The following is a 21300-nucleotide window of genomic DNA, read 5'->3' on the forward strand; positions in this document are numbered from 1 at the left end:
CAAAAACTCAAAGTCTGTCTCACAATCCCACTTAAAGGCAAAACACATGTGCGGGTTCACATATGCGTGGACATGACGCAGCTTTCTGCAGCCACCACCAGAGGAGGAGGAGGAGGAGGAGGAGAGGGAGGAGGAAGAGGAGGAGGAGGAGAGGGAGGAGGAGGAGGAGAGGGTGGAGGAAGAGAAAGAGAATAGGAGGAGGAGGAAGAAAAGGAGGGGGAGGGAGGAGGAGGAGGAGGAGGAGGAGGAAGAGAAGGAGGAAGAAGAGGAGGGGGAGTAAGGGGGGGGGGGGGTAGTCTGTCTTCGAGAGATGCTCCATTTGTTTGTCAGCTTCTTCTCCGTTTTCCGACAGTTTTCTTTTCTCCATCCATCAGTCAAAGTCATTTCTCCTTGGTTTGGAGGGCTGACTCTGGATCAGAGCTCAGGCGCCTTGGTTCCTCCAGACTCTAGATGGCGGTAGAGTTCTGTTCTGCCCCGTTTCCTGTCAGGTGGGCTCCATTTCCTCACTCAGTCACTTTATACACACTCGCCTCTGTTTTGCCTCCACTTCCCTTCATGGCCTCCGTTAATTAGTCTTCCTCAGTCAGCTTTTTAGTATTTAGTGGGTGGAGGTGAAGGTGATGGAGGTGGAAATTGAGGTGGAGGCGATTGAGGTGGAGCTGATGGAGGTGGAGGTGACGGAGGTGGAGGTGATGGAGGTGGAGGTGATGGAGGTGGAGCTGATGGAGGTGGAGGTGACGGAGGTGGAGCTGATGGAGGTGGATGTGATGGAGGTGGAGGTGACGCAGGTGGAGGTGGAGGTGACGGAGGTGGAGGTGGAGGTGTGACCCTGGGGCTCAGACCTCCAACCAGCCCAACATTAAATTATCCCAGCAACTGTTACATAAAGCTGCATAGTGTCAAAGTGCATTTGTTCTTCATGAGTTAAAGTCTGAACTCTGTTGAGGCTTTAGATTCAGTTTTCCAGCAGAGACCGTGTCTCGCAACCAGTCGACCGCGTGTTGGACGCAATCACCACATTTTTCCGTGTCATTTATTGGTTCTATTTTCAATATAATGTTCATGAATGCTGTGAGGGAGAAATGGGCAGAAACGCTTTCCCATCTGTCGGCGCGCGGTCTGCTGCAGGAAGATGAGGGCGCTGCTCGGGTTCGGACCTGCGGCCGCTGGGGTTGAGTCTTTACACATAAAAAGTTAAAAAAGAAAATGCTTTCTAGAATGTGAGCACAACAGTAACAACCACTAAACATGGAGTCAGAGAACGAAGGAAGAAAGAATGGTCGTTAAAGCAGAGGCTCAAACTGCCTGCGGGTCATGACTCTGTCCTTCAGCCGATCGGGTCAGAACAAGTTCAGTTCACACGAACTCAGCAGGACGAGCATTTGAACCTTACGGACCCTGAAAGAAGCCGCGAGGCTCTAACGCATGGGGGGAATGGGCTCTGGGCTCCACTGGGTTTAAAGTGAGACTGATTCTCTGTGTCCAGAACTCAGGACGGCCGACGAGTGTAAAAGCGAGGAGTCGTGGCAGGAAGGAGACGAGTGGAGGTCAGAGCCGGAGGACGAAGAGGAGCACAGACAGAACAGTGAGGAAGAGGAGGAGGAGGAAGAGGAGGGAGAACACACGCAGCACGAAGCCCACAACTACACGGTGTGTTTCCACCTGCACGCTCACATAATGACTCCAGTTTCCCCTTCATCATGGAGACATATCTTACTGAAATATTGAAATAATAAATTACTTTAAGGTTCGAAAAATTATTTATGTGTTTATTAATGCTTCTTCACCTTCATTGCTGAAAATCGTGGAGACCTGAAGCACACGTTGGCGTTTGAGGCACGGCCTCGCTCTCATCTGGAGCATTTCTTGCTTCGTGTGCTGCAGGTTTTTCCTCCTGCACCGTTTACTGTTTACTGCATCTTCATTGGCTTGAATTTGAAATGAAACGAAACATTTTTCCGACTTCAGCTTTATTTAAATTTGTTTCTGCTCCTGTCGTTTCTTCAGGAACACAGTGGCCTCTCATCGGAGACGGACGCCATCCACCCTTGAGAGGTGAGTCTTTGCTTTGTGAAGTCTCAGTGCAGCGTTGTGGTCGTTTTCTTCTGTTTCCGCTGGCAAAAAGCTGCAACGCTCTTAAAACTGACGCTGGTGAAGTTTGTTGTTGAAATGGGCTGCGACTCCAGGAGCTTTTTGCCTCCTGAAAATGCTACTTTTCAGTTTCCGCTCATGTCGGACGGGTTTGAAATGATCCGTGGCAGCGTCTGGAACGTCTGCTGAACCCTGAACCTGAAAGAGGCCTCTGAACAGAACCCTCCTCGGCCTTTGAAGGGAAAATCGTCCCATTTAAAGCCCGGCTATTACAGATCTATTGTTTTGCATCCGTCATCATCAGTTACTATAACCTCAAAGACCTAAAAGTCAATTTTGCACATTTTTACAAACAATAATTCAAATTCCAGCCTTCACCTGCTTCATTCAGCCTCTAATGAGTGGTTTTCCACCGTATTATGTTCCTCATCCAGTTGTTGCTAAAAGCAAATATCCTGGAACAAATACATTCTCCACACTGGTAATAATGAGATGAGAGGGAATGACATCCTGACTTAAATCTGGGGCCACCGTGTCAGAAAGAAATTATTTTAAATCGGTGGAAAATTTAAAAGATCTGTTCCACATGTTTCCTTTGTGTTTATGAGACGCAGCCATTTTTTGGGCTAAGTGCACCTTTAACGCACGCACACACACGCAGACACGCACGCACACACACACACACACACGCAGACACACACGCACACACGTCTGCACGCACACACGCACGCATACACACACACACACGCAGACACACACGCACACACACACACACACGCAGACACACACACGCAGACACACACACACACACATACACGCACACACATGCACACACGCACGCACACACACACACACACACACACACACACACACACACACACACACACGTCTGGATCCCATTCTGAGCTCGCAGCTAAACTTATCATCTTATCAGTTACTGCTACAACCTCCACCGTTGACAGAGAATTATGTCAGTAACAGTAACACAGAGAGACAGAGTAACAGCACGTTTTAATAATTATTATTATTTTAAATATAATTATTTTTTTAGAGTTTTTACCCCTTCCAGCGCTGCTGTTTGCAGCGGTTGCCGTGTGGAGCCTCTTTCAGGCCCGTGGCCCGATCGGCCTGAGCTCGTGGCCTGCGCTCATAACAGAATAATGATGAATGATGGATGGTTCTCCGCAGAACGTGTTCTTAAACAAACAGTGGGCGAATCCTGCCGGTTCTGGTCCTCCGGACATCGCTTGCTGGTGTTTTTGTAGGAAAGTGGACTTTGAAAAATTTCCCCACTCATCTGGATCTAAGTTCTCGCAGAGCTCCTCATTCCTCGACGCAGGGAGGAACCTCAGACCAAATAAACCCTAATACCTGCCTTCACGAACTCTCTGAAACCTGAGAACACATGTATATTTTTGCAATTTAATGCAGCAGCTTGTGTTTGATAAGATACACAGATATTGTCAAATCCGGACCTTGGGTGATTATGAAACAAGATGCTATCGTTGAACTGCTAGATCAGATTATGTGAGATAAACAAAGAGGCAAATGGCTTTGGCAGGAACTACACACAATGTCTGAGCACGTAATAAACATGCAAATCCTTCAGAAATGTGAAAGTTCATGATCCCGTCACTCAAAGTTAGAATAAATCCTGTTGTTCCCTGTAGGAAAATCCATCTTTTCTCCTTTGTGCCGAAGCCGTTTGTTGAATGTGCTGCTGCTGCTGTTGAACAGGCGGCTGAAGCTCCGTCGCTTCAAGCTCGAGGCTGAAGGACGACACGGACACAGACACTGGAATGTTCCACATAATCAGACTTTTATGGTGAATAACTTAAATAAGCATGTCTCAGCTATGACCAAAGCACTGTGACGGTCCAGGGATGAAGAGACCGTTTGTTATTTAAACTGAACGGGACGGGAGTTAAAACAACGTCATCAAAGAAATACAGCTCGGAATAGAAACGTTACGCTGATGAGACAAAAACAACAGATTAATCAGTGACTGTGGGAAAAATTAGTAAAATCAGAATCAGAATCACAATGAATTACATCCGGTCGGACACCTTCTTTCCACACCTTCACACCAAACAGTAATTATTTACATCAATTACAGTTATATGTAAATAATTACTGTTCCTATGAGGGTGTGGAAGATTAATTATGAAGCATAATTTAAATAAATACAAATTAGACTGGGAAAGAAAATAGAAGAAATGAAGGAAAATAAAATCCTGAAAAGGACAGAAAGTAACAACAATTTATCTGGATTAAAATCTAGTAAAATGTTACATTTATGTATTATTATTATCATCAATACTGTTATGGAAAACTACAACTACTTCTACAATAAATGCATTAAATGGTTAATTGGTCCTTATGCTTTTATATAAAAACATATAAAGTAGAACTATTGTATTTTAAAAAGGACAATATTTTAGAAATAGATGTAAAACAAAATAAAATTTAAGAGAATACTGAATATTGTTTAATGAGTTGTTTGGAACTGTTGAACTTTTTATTTAGGGCTGATCATTAGTTAAAGTTAAGGTTAAGTCTTCAGAAACCTTAAAAAAGACCTTAAACATTAGATGAACAATAAATAAAAATAAAGGCAGAGAAGTTGAAGAAGAAACCTTTCTCTTTTTTCGCAGTAAAACGTGAAGAAAGTAAAGTTTAAAAACTTTGTGTTGTCGCTGTAATTGATGCCAAATGGCCGCAGTGGAGTTGGATCTTTTTTCTATAATATAATGTGCACCACATGGAGGCTAATGATCGAGGCGAAGCTCTTTGCTGAACCACAGAAGTGGAAGCTTTAGGAGTCGCATTGAGTTTAATATTTTACCTGCCAAAAATGACTCCGATGCAGAAAGTGTAAGTGTAACATCAGCAGGGAGTCTGAGAATAATATGAATTAAATGTCCGCACCCAAACGTGTCTCAGTCCAGCTCCATCTACAACGATTCTCCTTCATTTGAGGATGTTTGTGATTCTTTAAGGAGCTTGTGTTTTTTTCCCCACCAACTGGTTTATTTAACTGAAACCAGTTTTAATCTGGTTTTATTTTATTTCCTTATTCATGTTGGTGGCGCATCTGTACAGTAGTGTTATTAGACTGGAAAACAATGAAGACGTAGCAATGATGAGAATTGATAGATGCAGAAAAATCGAGCAACACAGTGTTTTGTGTCTTTTGTTACGGTCTCTGTTCAGTTTCCGCTCACTGCGGTTCGTGTTGTAAGTTGCGCTGTCTTAGTCTGAACCCTTTTGACGCAGTGAGAGCTTTAAGTTAAAGCGGAAGGAAACAGCAGCTTTAGGAAAACTTCAAAAAATCCATCTGAGACCTGAACCTTGGACCTGGGACTTTGGACCTGAACCTTGAACCTGGGACTTTGGACCTGAACCTTGGACCTGAACCTTGGACCTGAACCTTGGACATGGGACTTTGGACCGGAACCTTGGACCTGAACCTCGGACCTGAACCTTGGACCTGGGACTTTGGACCTGAACCTCGGACCAGAACCTCGGACCTGAACCTTGGACCTGAACCTTGGACCTGAACCTTGGACCTGGGACTTTGGACCTGAACCTCGGACCAGAACCTCGGACCTGAACCTTGGACCTGAACCTTGGACCTGAACCTTGGACCTGGGACTTTGGACCTGGTACTTTGGACCTGAACCTTGGACCTGAACCTTGGACCTGGTACTTTGGACCTGGGACTTTGGACCGGGACCTTGGACCTGAACCTTGGACCTGGGACTTTGGACCTGAACCTCGGACCAGAACCTTGGACCTGGGACTTTGGACCGGAACCTTGGACCTGAACCTTGGACCTGGGACTTTGGACCTGAACCTTGGACCTGAACCTCGGACCTGAACCTTGGACCTGAACCTCGGACCTGAACCTTGGACCTGGGACTTTGGACCTGAACCTCGGACCAGAACCTTGGACCTGGGACCGTCGCCGTCAGAAGACGCAGACTGGCGCAGACGCATCTGAACGCGTGCTGTCTTCGGGTTTTTACGCCGGTCTTCACATCAAAGCCGACGTCTGTGTTTGCGTTTCCGCTCTGGTGGCGGCGGCCTTTGAAGTGTGATGATGGACGGAGCGTGCGCTTTTTGTTTTTGTTCCTCTTTTTGCCGGTGTCAGATGTCACCGCGTGTGCGGCGCATATGTGCGGGTTCCGTGAGTTGAGTGACGCGAACCCCCCGCGAGGACGGTCAGAATCAGAGGGGAGGTCCCGGCAGCTCTACGGTTGTTAAAGCGACGGCGTCTGTTTTAAAGCCAGACGTCATCGCGTCGGTGGATTCAGTAAATCAGCTCTGTTCCTTCAGAACACGTCTGTCCTTCAGCATTTCATGGAAAAGACTCTCTGTCTTGTTTTTTATGGCAGAGATGGAACGTTTCCTCTCCCATTTTCCTTCCTTTCACCCAACACGACCCAATGTGTATAAGCACACATTGTAGTGTTTAATTGTGTGGCTTCAGAACCAGCTAAAACCCAGTGGTTCCGCTGCTAAAACACAGACACAGCTTCGTGCTTATAACGGGAGCATCGTAGTCGGAGCCTCAACCTCCTGCATGCGCTTTAACAGCAACACAAGACGTTGGGGACCGGTACCGACTCCCCCGGCTGCTGACTTTGGGTCAGACACCGGTTCTGATCCACTCACTACGGACTCAGGCCCGTCCAGTCCGTTCAGACAGTACATGCGTTTGTTAAAAATAACATTGATCTGAAAACATGCGATCGCGATGCTAGTTTACGCTCTAACGACCTGGCTTGTGTTTCAGGTCGTTCGGACTCTGGATGAAGCGTCAGACGAGGAAAGAAAGACTTGGACTCACTGAACCGGACACGGAACCAGGACGTGCTTCAGACCCGAAGGGGACGCAAACACACACGCACAAACACACAGCAGAGAGACAAAGCCACAGGGCGATGCTAAAACAGCAGGCTGCTGCCAGAACATCATTACCGATGACTTACACTCAGCACCACGAGCGCCGAGCGCTGGAGACGGACCGGACGCTGAGCGGCACCGCAGGGAGGGGTGAAACAGCAGGCTGCTGTCAGAAGCATCTACGGTCCACGCCTCACGCTCAAACAGCCTCCACCCGCATCTGTCTGCTGGAGGCTCCGGCGTTCCCCTGACCCTCACCCGTATTGACCCGCACAGACCCGCACCGACCCGCACAGACCCGTACTGACCCGCACCGACCCACACTGACCCACACTGACCCGCACCGACCCGCACTGACCCACACCGACGCCCTCCTGACCCACACTGACCCGCACTGACCCACACTGACCCGCACTGACCCGCACTGACCCACACTGACCCGCACTGACCCGTACTGACCCACACCGACGCCCTCCTGACCCACACTGACCCGCACTGACCCACACTGACCCGCACTGACCCGCACTGACCCACACTGACCCGCACTGACCCGTACTGACCCACACTGACCCACACTGACCCGCACCGACCCACACTGACCCACACTGACCCGCACCGACCCGCACTGACCCACACCGACGCCCTCCTGACCCACACTGACCCGCACAGACCCGCACCGACCCGCACTGACCCACACTGACCCACACTGACCCACACTGACCCGCACCGACCCGCACTGACACGCACAGACCCACACTGACCCACACTGACCCCGCACCGACCCGCACTGACCCACACCGACGCCCTCCTGACCCACACTGACCCACACTGACCCGCACCGACCCGCACTGACACGCACAGACCCACACTGACCCACACTGACCCGCACCGACCCGCACTGACCCACACCGACGCCCTCCTGACCCACACTGACCCGCACAGACCCGCACCGACCCGCACCAACCCACACAGACCCGCACCGACCCGCACTGACACGCACAGACCCACACTGACCCACACTGACCCGCACAGACCCACACCGACGCCCTCCTGACCCACACTGACCCGCACCGACCCACACAGACCCGCACCGACCCGCACTGACACGCACAGACCCACACCGACCCGCACAGACCCGCACCGACCTGCACAGACCCGCACAGACCCGCACCGACACAAGAACCAGTTCTGCTGTCACACTGACCGCTTTACATGACAGAGACGTGAATGCAAAGAGCTGGAGATCAGACAGTTCCCGTCATCGTCAGCTGCTTGAAAACTATGAGATCGACGATTAAACGCAGAACCTGATCGCAGCTCACACGATTCCTTGGACCCATTTTCTTTGTTGTGCAGCTTGTTGCAGTGGTCATAAAAGCTCGGCTGATAAACGTCGTTGAACCGCTCACAGCGATGACGTCACCGCTCAGTTGTTTGCAGGTTTGCATTGGACCAGTGAGACGTGAAGCTGCTCGCTGAGCGAACGCTGCATGAATCAAAGGGCGTCGCTGAACTCTTAACTCTCCACAAACCCATAAAACCAGTGACTCCAGTCCCTGTGGGCTCATGGTGCACACTTTCATACAAACAGAGCTCCTCTTCTTTCTAAACGTGTGTTCTGTACCGGTTCTGGTCCAGTTGATCTCTTTCCCTTCATTCCAACGTCTGTGACTCTCCTTTTTTCGTAACTCCCTTAAACGTGTGGTGGAGGTGGTTTACAGCCGCCCATGAGGAAAAACAGAAGCTAAAGCTGCTGAAAACCGGATACCAACGCGTGAGACACTTGATGTGATGGTTCCTGTCAGTGGTGTTGGAGTCTTGATCTGATGTGGTTTGTGTTTTTGTTTGTTTACCACCATTTTTAGTGACCTGGGTTTAATCACAGATTTCATCATTTAAAACACTTATACAACACACACAATAAATAACATCTCTTACTACTGTATGAATGTATCTACAACCTCGCGTTAGCAGCAGACAGGAAGTAGCTGTTGTCATGACAACGGCCAGGCTTCATGTCGCAGGCTCTCTGTTTTTACTGGTGATTATTACAGTGTTCATGAAAGTCAGACACAGACGCTGCTGAAGTAAGTGATGACAGTTCACAAGCAGACGTTGTTTATTTCCACATGAACAAAGTAATAAACATTTATTACATGTGCAGTTACGTGTAAAAAGCCCAACAAGGAAATCGCAGCTATGAGGACGTGTCCAAACAAAGAAATAAAGCTTTAGCACAAATCAGCTGTAAAGTCTGTAACGTTGTTGGTTCTGTTATGATGGACTCCTGTATTTCTTTCTTCATTTGTTGTATTTTCTACATGGTGAATATTCTTGTTATGGAACGAGGAGCTTTCACACCTGATCACGGTGTGAAGGTTTATTAAACTGTCTCAGATACGTCGGTGGTGTCGTCCTGCTCTTGTTTCTCGTACGCGCTACTGTTAAATGGCCGACACCTCAGACGCCTGAAAGCAGGAGCTGAACGTCTGCACCAACAGGCCACAAGCGCCGCTCAGTTTACGCCTTTAAGGGACTTTTCTTCAGACAATATGTTTGAAACATTATGTAGAAACAGACGATTTGATGAAAGAAGCTTCACAGGTGCATTGTGGGAAAAGGCTCTGGCCTAGTTTCATTCGAGGACCGGTTCTACCAGGTTTGTTTCTATGCGTTAGTGGAAGTCTTCTTGGACCAGGACGGGTGTTCTGCCTGAACGGAAGCGTCAGTGAGTGCAGCTTCATTAACCTGCAGGAACACGTGGTTCATGAGGCCTGCAGCATCGCTGGCCTTTAGCCTCAGGACCAGTGCTGGAAACCAGCTGAATGAACCTGCAGACTGTGGCAGCGCAGACTGGCCTCACGCTGCACGGACTCCTCGGCTCTTTGGCACCGGCGCAGCCTTTTCCAGCCCTTTCCAGCCTTTTCCAGCCTTTTCCAGCCATTTCCAGCCTTTTCCAGCCTTTTCCAGGCTTTTCCAGCCTTTTCCAGCCTTTTCCAGCCCTTTCCAGCCTTTTCCAGCCATTTCCAGCCTTTTCCAGCCTTTTCCAGCCTTTTCCAGCCATTTCCAGCCATTTCCAGCCTTTTCCAGCCTTTTCCAGGCTTTTCCAGGCTTTTCCAGCCCTTTCCAGCCTTTTCCAGCCTTTTCCAGCCATTTCCAGCCTTTTCCAGCCTTTTCCAGCCTTTTCCAGCCCGGGACGAGCTGCTACGTTCCACCGGGCTTTTCTGCATCACGGTCACTGGCTGCTCCACAGCACTGGTGCGGGTGTGGAACCGACCCGCTGCGCTGCCTCCACCAGAACGTCACGGCCCCTGCAGCGCTGCACCGGCTTCTCGCGCTAATTCCAACCACACGTCTGCTTCAATGGGACTTTGTGGGTGTTTGTCGCTGATAGCTGATGCAGTTTGTCCAGTTGTTGCAGTGCTCAACGCGCTGTTCCTCCTTTGACCTGCTGCATTGGATCATTGGCTGTGTTTTTCTCCAGCCCCCGTCTCTCGGGTTTTGAGCGGCCTCATCATCACTGTTCATGCGTTTCCTCGTGTCCAATCACCTGCTGGATCAAACCCACGTCTGACTCCTCACCGACCACGGCCTCACTAACTGAACTCAACACAGAATCAGCAGCACATCACATCTACTGCTGGTTGTAGGAATGAAGCATAACGTGAACGCAGCTCTCGGATCCGTCGGGTTCTGGACGTCCATTCATGGCTTTAAATCAGACGCAGCCTCTGAACTCGTGACCTCCAGCCTGTGTGCGTTTAGCAGCTGATCCGCGGCACCAGCTCCTCCCTCTGGAGACTTCCCTGGCTTTTATCTGCACGTTATCTATCACAGAGGACCTGCAACTGGAACATTCTTAACTTGAACACATGTTGTGGTTCCCCGGGGAAGCAGCGTTTCAAAGCTGGAGACCGGCTGAAGGTAAGACAGGATTCAATAAAGGCTGAAATCACAGTGAGAGCATTAAAGAGCGATGGGGCGACCGGCTCAATGACCCAGCGTGAAGGTAAGGACGTGTGCTGATCCCAGCGTTGGCACCTGCTCCCACGCTCACGTGCCGAGGTTTGTGAGACAGATCGCCTCGAATACAAAGATATGTATCACAATGCAAGATGTCGGCTCATGGTCTCACTACTGCAGGCTGCGTTGTCCACTTACGTCAGAATCTGTCTGACCCGATGGATCAATGAAGGAGCCTGTGCTGTGAGCCTGTGAGACTGTGCTAATGAACCCAGCTCTGAATCTGGTCCATTCTATCGTAAACAGACCACGATGGAGAAGGAGCAGGTGGATCTGGTCCGAGTCCGTCCATGAACCCACTGAGTCACCAGGGACCAGACTCTGAGGCCAAACTAAACTGCTTCTACTGAAGTACTGAAGAAGGGTTTTAAATAAAAACCGACTCCAGAGGGAACTGGAGAACGCGATCAGCAGTGCACCAATTCAAAACAACATATTTCCTGCTTCTTTCGTCCAACAGAAATAAACAAGCGGAGCTGAATTCGAGCTGTGTTGGGTTTAAAAAGTGACTTGGCCACTTCCACTTCTTGCCCCTGATGAACTTCTTTGTTGGTTCCAGTGTGTGGGGTCGTGAAGGACGCACCAGAGTGAGTGAGTGAGTGAGTGAGTGAGTGAGTGAGTGAGTTAGTGAGTGAGTGAGTGAGTGAGTGAGTGAGTGAGTGAGTGAGTGAGTGAGTGAGTGAGTGAGTGAGTGAGTGAGTGAGTGAGTGAGTGAGTGAGTGAGTGAGTGAGTGAGTGAGTGAGTGGACGTTAACCCAAGGTTTACCTTCTCAGATCCAGCTCCGTGGAACCAGTGGCTGAACTAACTGTCCCTCCGGTCCTCATGCGGCTCTGCTGAAGGAGGAACACGTCATCACCTCTGACTCCTAACATGGATCGAGCTTGTTTTTGGAGAAGCGTCCCGTCGCTGGAGCTCAGCTTTGACAGGTTCTCTCAGAGGGGTGTCTTCCTACAACAACATGCTGCTTCTATTACTGCTCCGGGAAACAGATGTGCACAGACACTGGAGTCCACCGCCGTTACTCTGCTGACGGATGCATTTGGGAACGGCGAGAACGTCTGGGCAGGTTGTGAATTCAAAAGGAGGAACTCTAAGACTTAGAAATGCTGCCTCAGGGCCACGGTGAAATAACAATGGTTTGTTGTGTCTTAATGTCCTCTTCCACAAATGTCCGGCCTTGATGGGGATTTGGTGGGATCTTCTGCTTGCTAGTATTTCAGTCTTCCTCACATCCTCTCAGAGCTGTCTGCTGTGACCCTTCCTCCTCCGTCCCACTTTTACAAAGCAGATGCCTCGAAGCGACACCGCGAAGGACGGGAGGAATGTTACACATCATAACCCAAGGTAACGGTAACACTGCAGCAAATCCTCTTCCACCGTAAATCCTAGAGGAATTAAGGAGTACAGCTAAGGAGGAAAACCTCCAGAAACTGGGATTTATGGAACGTTATGGAAGGCTGTAAATTAGTAAACTGAACTGAATTTGGTTCAGAGACAGGAAACTGCAAAAAATGGATCAAAAACATCAATCAAGTGCTAAAAACATTATGGCCACAACAACATGTTCCTCACAGAAATTAAACTATTAAACAGTAGTTGTTTGGCTCAGAACCCGTTTCGTTAATCCTGGACCACGAGAAGCTTCTGGGAACTCGGCTTATGTCAACGTTAATGCTTTGTTTCATGTTTCTGACCCGACCTGCTTCCAATTATGTGGGCTCTGATTTTAGTGTGTGTGTGTGTGTGTGTGTGTGTGTGTGTGTGTGTGTGTGTGTGTGTGTGTGTGTGTGTGTGTTATTATGCTGTTGTTCTAAATTGCTGAATGAAGAAAGCAACACAGCTGCCCTGATGTGCTCACTGAATAAAGAGGAGCTGTGGTTTCCGTCTGCGTGACGCTCAGGTTCATGCAGTCACTAATTAAACAGACCAAATAAATATTTCCTGCACTTATGAAGAAAAGGAAATAAGTCAAGGAGCAACAATCAAGTGAGTGAGGATTTATGAACCTATTGATCTCCATGAAGAAGCTGAATGGAGCTTGAGTCACTATTATAACTTAATTTGTTATGAATCACAGAAGAGGTAAAGATTTAATTCATTTTAAGTCTGGTAATAAAAATATACAGGTTTCAGAAACCACCTGTTTTTCAGCTGTAGTAACATTTGAAGTATATAATATAATAAATATATTAATATTATATCTAAACATTCTGTGACTTTCCAAGCATAAAAAAAAATTTGTCGTATGAAACAGGAGCTTTATTCTTGAAAGGCTTCATAGAATATCTGGTATTTGTAATAAAATGCTCTCGTTTATGTACGTCTGTGAAAAAATAAAGCTGTGCAAACCTTTATTTATAAAAGCAAGACAAAGACTGGTTTAACAAAAAGTAGAAAAAATAGTGTTCGACGCAGTGCTAGAAACACGGAGGGTCGCGTCTCCTTCTCTTAAAGTGCTTTCATGCAATGGATTTGAGGCGAAGTTAGAAAGCGAGGCGTCGCTGCCGGGTCCGAGCCGGCCTCGGCGGCCCGGGTTCCGCGGCGCCGCTCGGCGGCCCGGGTTCCGCGGCGCCGCTCAGCAGCCCGGGTTCCCCATGCGGCAGAAGCACACAGTTCTGAAGAGCCGACACTGGCAGAAGGCGCAGAAGTCGCAGCACACTCTGCCCGGAGACTTACAGTTTCCCCCCAGAGCGACGCAGTTGGGCGGAGGCGGAGGCCGCTTCTTCACAAACTTGTTCTGAGGAGAGAAGCACGAGGACAGTGTGAGTCTGCAAACCCTTCAGTGGAGCCTCATTTAGTGCAGCCGCTGTTCACAGGCGTTTACTGTGAATCACCTTCTTTGTCTTCTTCGCTTTCTTGCTCTTCTTCTCTGACTTGTGGATCTCTGGGAGCGATCGCACCGTTAGCACAGCTCACAACAGCAACACAATGAAGCTCAGACCTGTGAGACGCACCTTCGATCAGAACCGGCGGGGGTCCGGCGCCGGCGCTGTGGCACACGGCGCTGGGGACAGTGACCCTGTTCGTGGCCAGTCTGTCCTCGGGGATCATGTGGGCGGAGCCTACGGCCAGAAGGAAGCAGCCGAGCAGCAGGAGGGCGTTCATGTTTCTGTGGAACCAACACGCACGCGTTACTGCTGGGACCGAGTCAAAGCTCCAGCTCTGCCTCACGGACCGATCAGGAAGAACAGCTGCTCTGATCCCCAACCAGAACCGGACAGACGCGGGTCAGCGACACCGGCGTCCACCAGCTGCAGCCGTGGGAAGGACCTCGTTCTACGGCCGTGAGGCGGCGGGTCCACGGGCTCCACCACGGCGCCGTCTGGACCTCATTAAGGCATCTAACGCCTCCAGTGAGCTTCTTCCAGCGGCCGCTGAGCGCAGACGTGAAGGGGAAGCAGAGCAGACATCCGGACGCAGTTGGAGCAACGCCACCGCTTTGGCCCGAGCAGAAAGCAGTGCAGAACAGTGTCTCCTGCGGGTGTGAAACCACAGAGTAGATCCACGACACAATGGAGTCTACTGAAGGACACGTAGGATAAGCTCCGGGACACGGGTTAATTAATCGTTAACTAATTTAATTAATAACCAGGTCCTGGACGATGACGACAGAACCAACAGCTACGCAGCTGAAGCAGCTTCAAGCCTTTTCTGCACATAAGCTGCACATGTGTTGTTTTGCAGCAGATGTTTTTGTGGCACTAATGTCAAGTTTGACATTAAAATTCCCCATTCCGAACTATAAATGAAAGCTTTTTATCTACAAGACATTTATGAGTCTGAGCATAAAACGGTCCTCATCCAAACCACTGATGTGCACAATTCACTGCATGATGCATTCCTGGTTGTAGGAATCAGGACCATTTGTATCATTTTGGAGAGAAGTGATGGCTGCGGTCGTCAGAATGGACCTGATGTCGCACGGCCTCTGCTCCGGTGGAGCTCATAATGAAAAGCAACCCTGAACAGACTCAGACGCTCGGGTGCTAACGGCAGTGACAGCAGCCCAGCAGGGGTTCACAGCCGCTTCCCCGTCTCCACATCCACTCCAGCTCCTCATCTACTTTCTTCTGCTGCTAATCGCCGCTGATCTTCAGAGTTTCATCCTAAGCTTCCATGATTAGAACTTCATCTGTCTTTGGATGTAAGGTCTTATCGTGTTTATCCTTCATGTCTCTGCCAGGTGTGGGAGACTGCGCTTCATTTACTTTACTTCCTGGCTGATTGGATGCAGCCTCTGCTACGGATCATGTTTCTAAGGGTTTGGGGAAATAATGCTTAGACTTTATGAAGTCATTCAAAGAAACAGAGCTTTTACCAGTGGAACCCACTGGTTCTGTGCGGTACTGGAGATCGTAGGTGTTCTGTGACTGGTTCTTAGAATCCAAACCGCCAGTCGTCCAACGCTGTACAGAGTCTAGTGTCTGTCAGTTATTGTGCTGGAGTAAATTCACAGATTATCACTGTGAACTCATTAATACAAACACAGTTACTGTAATAATACTGTAATCCTTTCTGTCCCATCAGTGTGCATTATTTTACTTTATTATTAAGTCTTAAATCTGACTCTTGACGCCGTCAATCTATGATGGATGCAGCTGTTGCGTGTCAGAGCGTGACTGTCCTTTACTGCTTCTGAATACATTCATCCATACATTCATTCATACATTTATAAGAAATGAAATAAATGCATTTAATAGATAACGAATGTAAAGAAGGCTGCATCACTGCAGTAACAGTAATAAATCAAAACCTACACATATGAGGCGCTAAGAAACCGTCCAATATTCTCTGATATAATTTGACTTTAAAACCTATTAAATATTAATATAAACCTAAACCTTTCATTTAGATAAAACCTGGAACTCGAGTCCAGCTTCTCTCATTAACAGCAGGAACGAGGCCTCTTCACCAAAGGAACCGCAGCTACTGCAGCTTTGGGTGGTTTTTAGGTGAAACACTGATTATGAGCTCAAAATGCAAAGGGGAAAATGAGGAGTGCTGCACTTCAGGGATGAATGCGCTGATTAGATTAACGCTCTCACTGGAGTCCAGCAAGTAGCCGTGATGTTGGCAGCAGATGAAACGAACACTTGGCATCTGTTTGAAGCGAGTAACAGCCACCGACCGCACGGCTCCACTCACTGTTACTGATCAGACAGCAGAAACTCGAGCATCGGCTCTTCCAAACGATCAGAGTGAGAGCAGCTCTAACACGGGCTCGCGCTGATCTCAGATCTGAGCAGCGCCGTCCACATGGATATGAAGGAAGGAACACACACTGTGACCTCGCTGCTGGAGCTCAGCGGCTTCGAGCTGAAGCTCTGCCACCGTACGAGAGGAAGCTGTTCATTCACACACGCAGCCGCAAGTGTTCAAATGTATGTAAAATGTATGTTCAAATTAATGTTCAAATTAATGTTAAAATGTATGTAAAATGTATGTTCAAATTAATGTTCAAATGTGTGTAAACTGTGTGTTCAGATGTATGTAAAATGTATGTAAAATGTATGTTCAAATTAATGTTCAAATGTGTGTAAAATGTGTGTTCAAATGTATGTAAAATGTATGTTTAAATTAATGTTCAAATGTGTGTAAAATGTGTGTTCAAATGTATGTAAAATGTATGTAAAATGTATGTTCAAATTAATGTTCAAATGTATGTAAAATGTATGTTCAAATGTATGTAAAATGTATGTTCAAATTAATGTTCAAATGTATGTTCTAATGTGTGTAAAATGTATGTAAAATGTATGTTTTCAAATGTATGTAAAATGTATGTTCAAATGTATGTTCAAATTAATGTTCAAATGTGTGTAAAATGTATGTAAAATGTATGTTTTCAAATGTATGTAAAATGTATGTTCAAATTAATGTTCAAATGTGTGTAAAATGTGTGTAAAATGTATGTTTTCAAATGTATGTCAAATGTATGTTCAAATTAATGTTCAAATGTGTGTAAAATGTGTGTAAAATGTATGTTTTCAAATGTATGTAAAATGTATGTTGAAATTAATGTTCAAATGTATGCATGAGCCACAATTTAAATTTTATTTTAAATTTTACATTTTATTTAAATGAATCCAAATTGTTTAAAATTGAAACTGTCATCCAGATTTGCATAAACGTGTAAAGTTTGTCTGCGTTGATGAATCCAGTTATGCTGTTTTAGGATTTAAGCTGTTCATGTATATGAACTAAATCCTACATTTAAGAATCCCTCTAAAATGGACAGTGGACGTGTTGAATCTGTGGAGGCGACGGCGGACGAGCTGCGTCTCCAGACGCACGCGTCGAGGGAGCGGCCGCTCGTACGAAGGCGTCAAACGGCCTGAAACGCGTCCCCGCGATGCAGCTGTTCCACTGTTCGGCCGTGGCTCCATAACAGATCTCTGTTATGAAACGTATAAAGGAAGATTTCCTGCTTCACCAAGTGTTGACGTTTCATTTGGACTCAGAAAGAGGCTGGCGTCAAACCTGCAGCACAGAGTGGAGCGAAATGATGCTGGTCGTAATGGATGGTGTCAGAACACGGGTCAGAGGGTCCACTTTGACCTTTAAAGCCGTGGTTCAGTGGGTTTAAACACAGAACCAACAACGTGGAGGAGTTTCCTGCAAATGGAACCGGCTCATGTTCTGTTCTGTCCCAGCACGTCGCTGCTGTGAGCAGCCAGAGAGAGAAGGCTGAACAGAACCAACAGAACCAGAACCAACGAGCCACTGGGCAAACGCTGAGCCGGCGCTGGCGCCGTTACCCATAAGCCACTGCTCCACAAAAACAGCACAGCAGAAACATCATGACAAAGAACAAGCAGAGCCAGGATCCGCGTAGACGATGTAGAACAAGCAGAACCGGGCTCTAAAGAGACGACGTAGAACAAACAGAACCAGGATCCACGTGGAACAAGCAGAACCAGGCTCCACAGAGACGACGTAGAACAAACAGAACCAGGATCCAAGTAGATGACGTAGAACAAGCAGAACCAGGATCCACGTGGAACAAGCAGAACCGGGCTCCACAGAGACGACGTAGAACAAACAGAACCAGGATCCACGTGGAACAAGCAGAACCGGGCTCCACAGAGACGACGTAGAACAAGCAGAACCAGGATCCCCGTAGACGACATAGAACAAGCAGAACCAGGATCCGCGTAGACAAAGTAGAACAAGCAGAACCGGGCTCCACAGAGACGACGTAGAACAAACAGAACCAGGATCCAAGTAGATGACGTAGAACAAGCAGAACCAGGATCCACGTGGAACAAGCAGAACCGGGCTCCACAGAGACGACGTAGAACAAACAGAACCAGGATCCACGTGGAACAAGCAGAACCGGGCTCCACAGAGACGACGTAGAACAAGCAGAACCAGGATCCCCGTAGACGACATAGAACAAGCAGAACCAGGATCCGCGTAGACAAAGTAGAACAAGCAGAACCGGGCTCCACAGAGACGATGTAGAACAAACAGAACCAGGATCCACGTGGAACAAGCAGAACCGGGCTCTAAAGAGACGACGTAGAACAAACAGAACCAGGATCCACGTGGAACAAGCAGAACCGGGCTCCACAGAGACGACGTAGAACAAGCAGAACCAGGATCCAAGTAGATGACGTAGAACAAGCAGAACCAGGATCCACAGAGACGACGTAGAACAAACAGAACCAGGATCCAAGTAGATGACGTAGAACAAGCAGAACCAGGATCCACGTGGAACAAGCAGAACCGGGCTCCACAGAGACGACGTAGAACAAGCAGAACCAGGATCCCCGTAGACGACATAGAACAAGCAGAACCAGGATCCGCGTAGACAAAGTAGAACAAGCAGAACCAGGATCCACGTGGAACAAGCAGAACCGGGCTCCACAGAGACGACGTAGAACAAACAGAACCAGGATCCACGCAGACGATGCAGTCTGTAGCTTCGTTCATGCTGCTTTTATAAAACCGCTCCGGTGCCTGAGCGCAACATACAGTAGCAGCCTCAAAATAAACATCAATATTACAGAAAAATCATTTAGAAGTAAAAGCAAAAGCGTCCTGTTTTATGCAGAACCCTAAAGTTCCAATGCCTTTTTCAGGCAGAAACCGTCCGTCAGACGCCACTGTTTCACAGACAGAGGCTGAAGCTGGCGCCGCCGCAGGTTCCTCACTCACCACCGGCTTCACCTGCAGTTTGAGCGGCTCTCAGCGCTGAATGTGGAGCTGCTGTAACGAAGCCCGGTTCTGGAGCGGAGCCGCGCTCGGATCTGAGCCGCAGCCACGCATCGAACCATGAGCTCACGCATTTCTGTTGACTTCTCAACTTCACTCACATTTTTGTATCGTGAGGAAGGTGCGATTTCAGTTTGACGCGTGTTAATCGCATTAAAGAGCGAAGGCAGAACATTCCCCTGATTAAAGCGTGTTTGACTGGAGACGTTACGGCGACGTTCTCTCCAACCGAGAGCTGCACTTTCATGATTTCATTAATTCATGTTTCGTCCAAACCTCGTTCATGCGAGTTCTGAATGCGAGGACGTACGATGCGTAAAAGCAGCCCGTGCTTCTGGACCGGCACCAACTAACAGCTCGTCTCCGTCCGTGTCCACGCGGCGCCACAGACCCACAACTGGACCAGAACTGAGACCTGAGGAGGAGGACGCGAAGGAGGCGAAGGAGGCGAGTGAAGGAGGCGACGCAAGAAGGAGGCGAGCGAAGGAGGCGAGCGAAGGAGGCGACGAGAAGGAGGCGACGCGAAGGAGGCGACGCGAAGGAGGCGACGAGAAGGAGGCGACGAGAAGGAGGCGACGCGAAGGAGGCGACGAGAAGGAAGCGACGCGAAGGAGGCGACGAGAAGGAGGCAACGAGAAGGAGGCGACGAGAAGGAGGCGACGAGAAGGAGGCGAGTGAAGGAGGCGACGCAAGAAGGAGGCGAGCGAAGGAGGCGACGCAAGAAGGAGGCGAGCGAAGGAGGCGAGCGAAGGAGGCGACGCGAAGGAAGCGACGCAAGAAGGAGGCGAGCGAAGGAGGCGAGCGAAGGAGGCGACGCGAAGGAGGCGACGAGAAGGAAGCGACGCGAAGGAGGCGACGAGAAGGAGGCGACGAGAAGGAGGCGACGAGAAGGAGGCGACGAGAAGGAGGCGACGCGAAGGAGGCGAGCGAAGGAGGCAACGAGAAGGAGGCGACGAGAAGGAGGCGACGAGAAGGAGGCGACGAGAAGGAGGCGACGAGAAGGAGGCGACGAGAAGGAAGCGAGCGAAGGAGGCGACGAGAAGGAAGCGACACGGAGCAGAGTGGAACCAGTTACAACAACGTCCACGGCCGAGGAAACGCATCAGGACCCAAAGTCGGTGCCGGAGCCATGAACTGATCACTGGTACTAAAAGTCCGTTAAAGGCCACAGCGGCCGACGCCTGAGCAGCAGCTGTCACACACCTTCATCTGCAGACTATCAGAGGATAATTAGCCTCCGTCCTCGTCCACGACTCAGCGACGCTCAGACGGTTCTGCTCCGTCCCGGTCCCGCGTGACGGGACGGAGCAGGAAGCCGGGTTCTGGGGTTCTGGGGTTCTAGGTTCTGGGGTTCCGGCGCTCCGGCGGTCGGGTCTTACCTGGGCTTTCAGGCCTCCTGGGTCACGTTCCGCTCCTTCTGCCTCCTCTGGCTGCACGTCCTCGTTTCCCTCTGGTCCCTGAGTGGCCGCTCTTTTCTCTCCTCCCTCCCTTTTTCTCCCCTTCACCTCTGATTCTGTCGCTTTTTAATCTCGCGCTCCCTCCCTGTGGTTCCTCCGCTTCCGTTCCGTCGTCGTGGAGCTTCGTGCCACTTTCTCCGCGCCTCCTCTAACGCTGCTCCGCTCCGTTCCTTAATAATGGTACCTTTCCTGCTGCTGATAATGAAGACGTGTGGGGGCTGAGCAGGAGGCGGGCTCACAGCTGCACATGCTGGGGGATGGGAAAGGTCATAGAACCGTGGAGCAGAACCCGGTGCTGTGGAGCAGAACCCGGTGCTGTGGAGCAGAACCCGGTCGTGTGCCGGGTTCTGTCTCACCTGCTCGGCCTGTGGGGACTCATTCTTTTACGGAGGCCGCCCTCAGCGTTTGAAGCCTGCGTTTTACGACCTTGTTGTCATTCAACACCGGGTCGCTTCTTCAGACAAACACTTTGGGCCTAACTCCAAGCAGGTGTTGGACCGACTGGTGGCGCTGGACCGACTGGTGGCGCTGGACCGACTGGTGGCGCTGGAGGACCGAGGCTGAAAAAGCATGGAGGACATCCAGCTTGTTTTCACTTCTCACCAT

At 49.2% G+C, this 21300-nt stretch overlaps 2 protein-coding genes across 2 annotated transcripts in view; one reads left to right on the plus strand and one right to left on the minus strand.

Annotated features, from left to right (window-relative positions):
• raly (RALY heterogeneous nuclear ribonucleoprotein) overlaps nt 1–7751 on the plus strand; it is a 47492-nt gene extending 39741 nt beyond the window's left edge. Inside the window, exons 7-9 of the mRNA XM_029151392.3 lie at nt 1487–1650; nt 2008–2055; nt 6890–7751. Of these exons, the coding sequence (XP_029007225.1) occupies nt 1487–1650; nt 2008–2052 (209 nt within the window). The 3' untranslated portion in view covers nt 2053–2055; nt 6890–7751. The remainder of the gene's footprint in view (nt 1–1486; nt 1651–2007; nt 2056–6889) is intronic.
• Nucleotides 7752–13117: 5366 nt separating this feature from the next.
• On the minus strand, nt 13118–20844 carry asip1 (agouti signaling protein 1). The gene is made up of 4 exons (XM_029152084.3): nt 20617–20844; nt 13978–14132; nt 13858–13907; nt 13118–13760 (listed from the first exon to the last, which is right to left on the minus strand). Exons 2-4 carry the CDS (start codon nt 14126–14128, stop codon nt 13599–13601), a joined length of 363 nt encoding a protein of 120 aa, XP_029007917.1. The 5' UTR covers nt 14129–14132; nt 20617–20844; the 3' UTR covers nt 13118–13598.
• Between the last annotated feature and the right edge of the window lie 456 nt (nt 20845–21300).

Source organism: Betta splendens, chromosome 5, assembly GCF_900634795.4.
Source record: "Betta splendens chromosome 5, fBetSpl5.4, whole genome shotgun sequence".
In the NCBI taxonomy this organism is placed as follows: domain Eukaryota; kingdom Metazoa; phylum Chordata; class Actinopteri; order Anabantiformes; family Osphronemidae; genus Betta; species Betta splendens.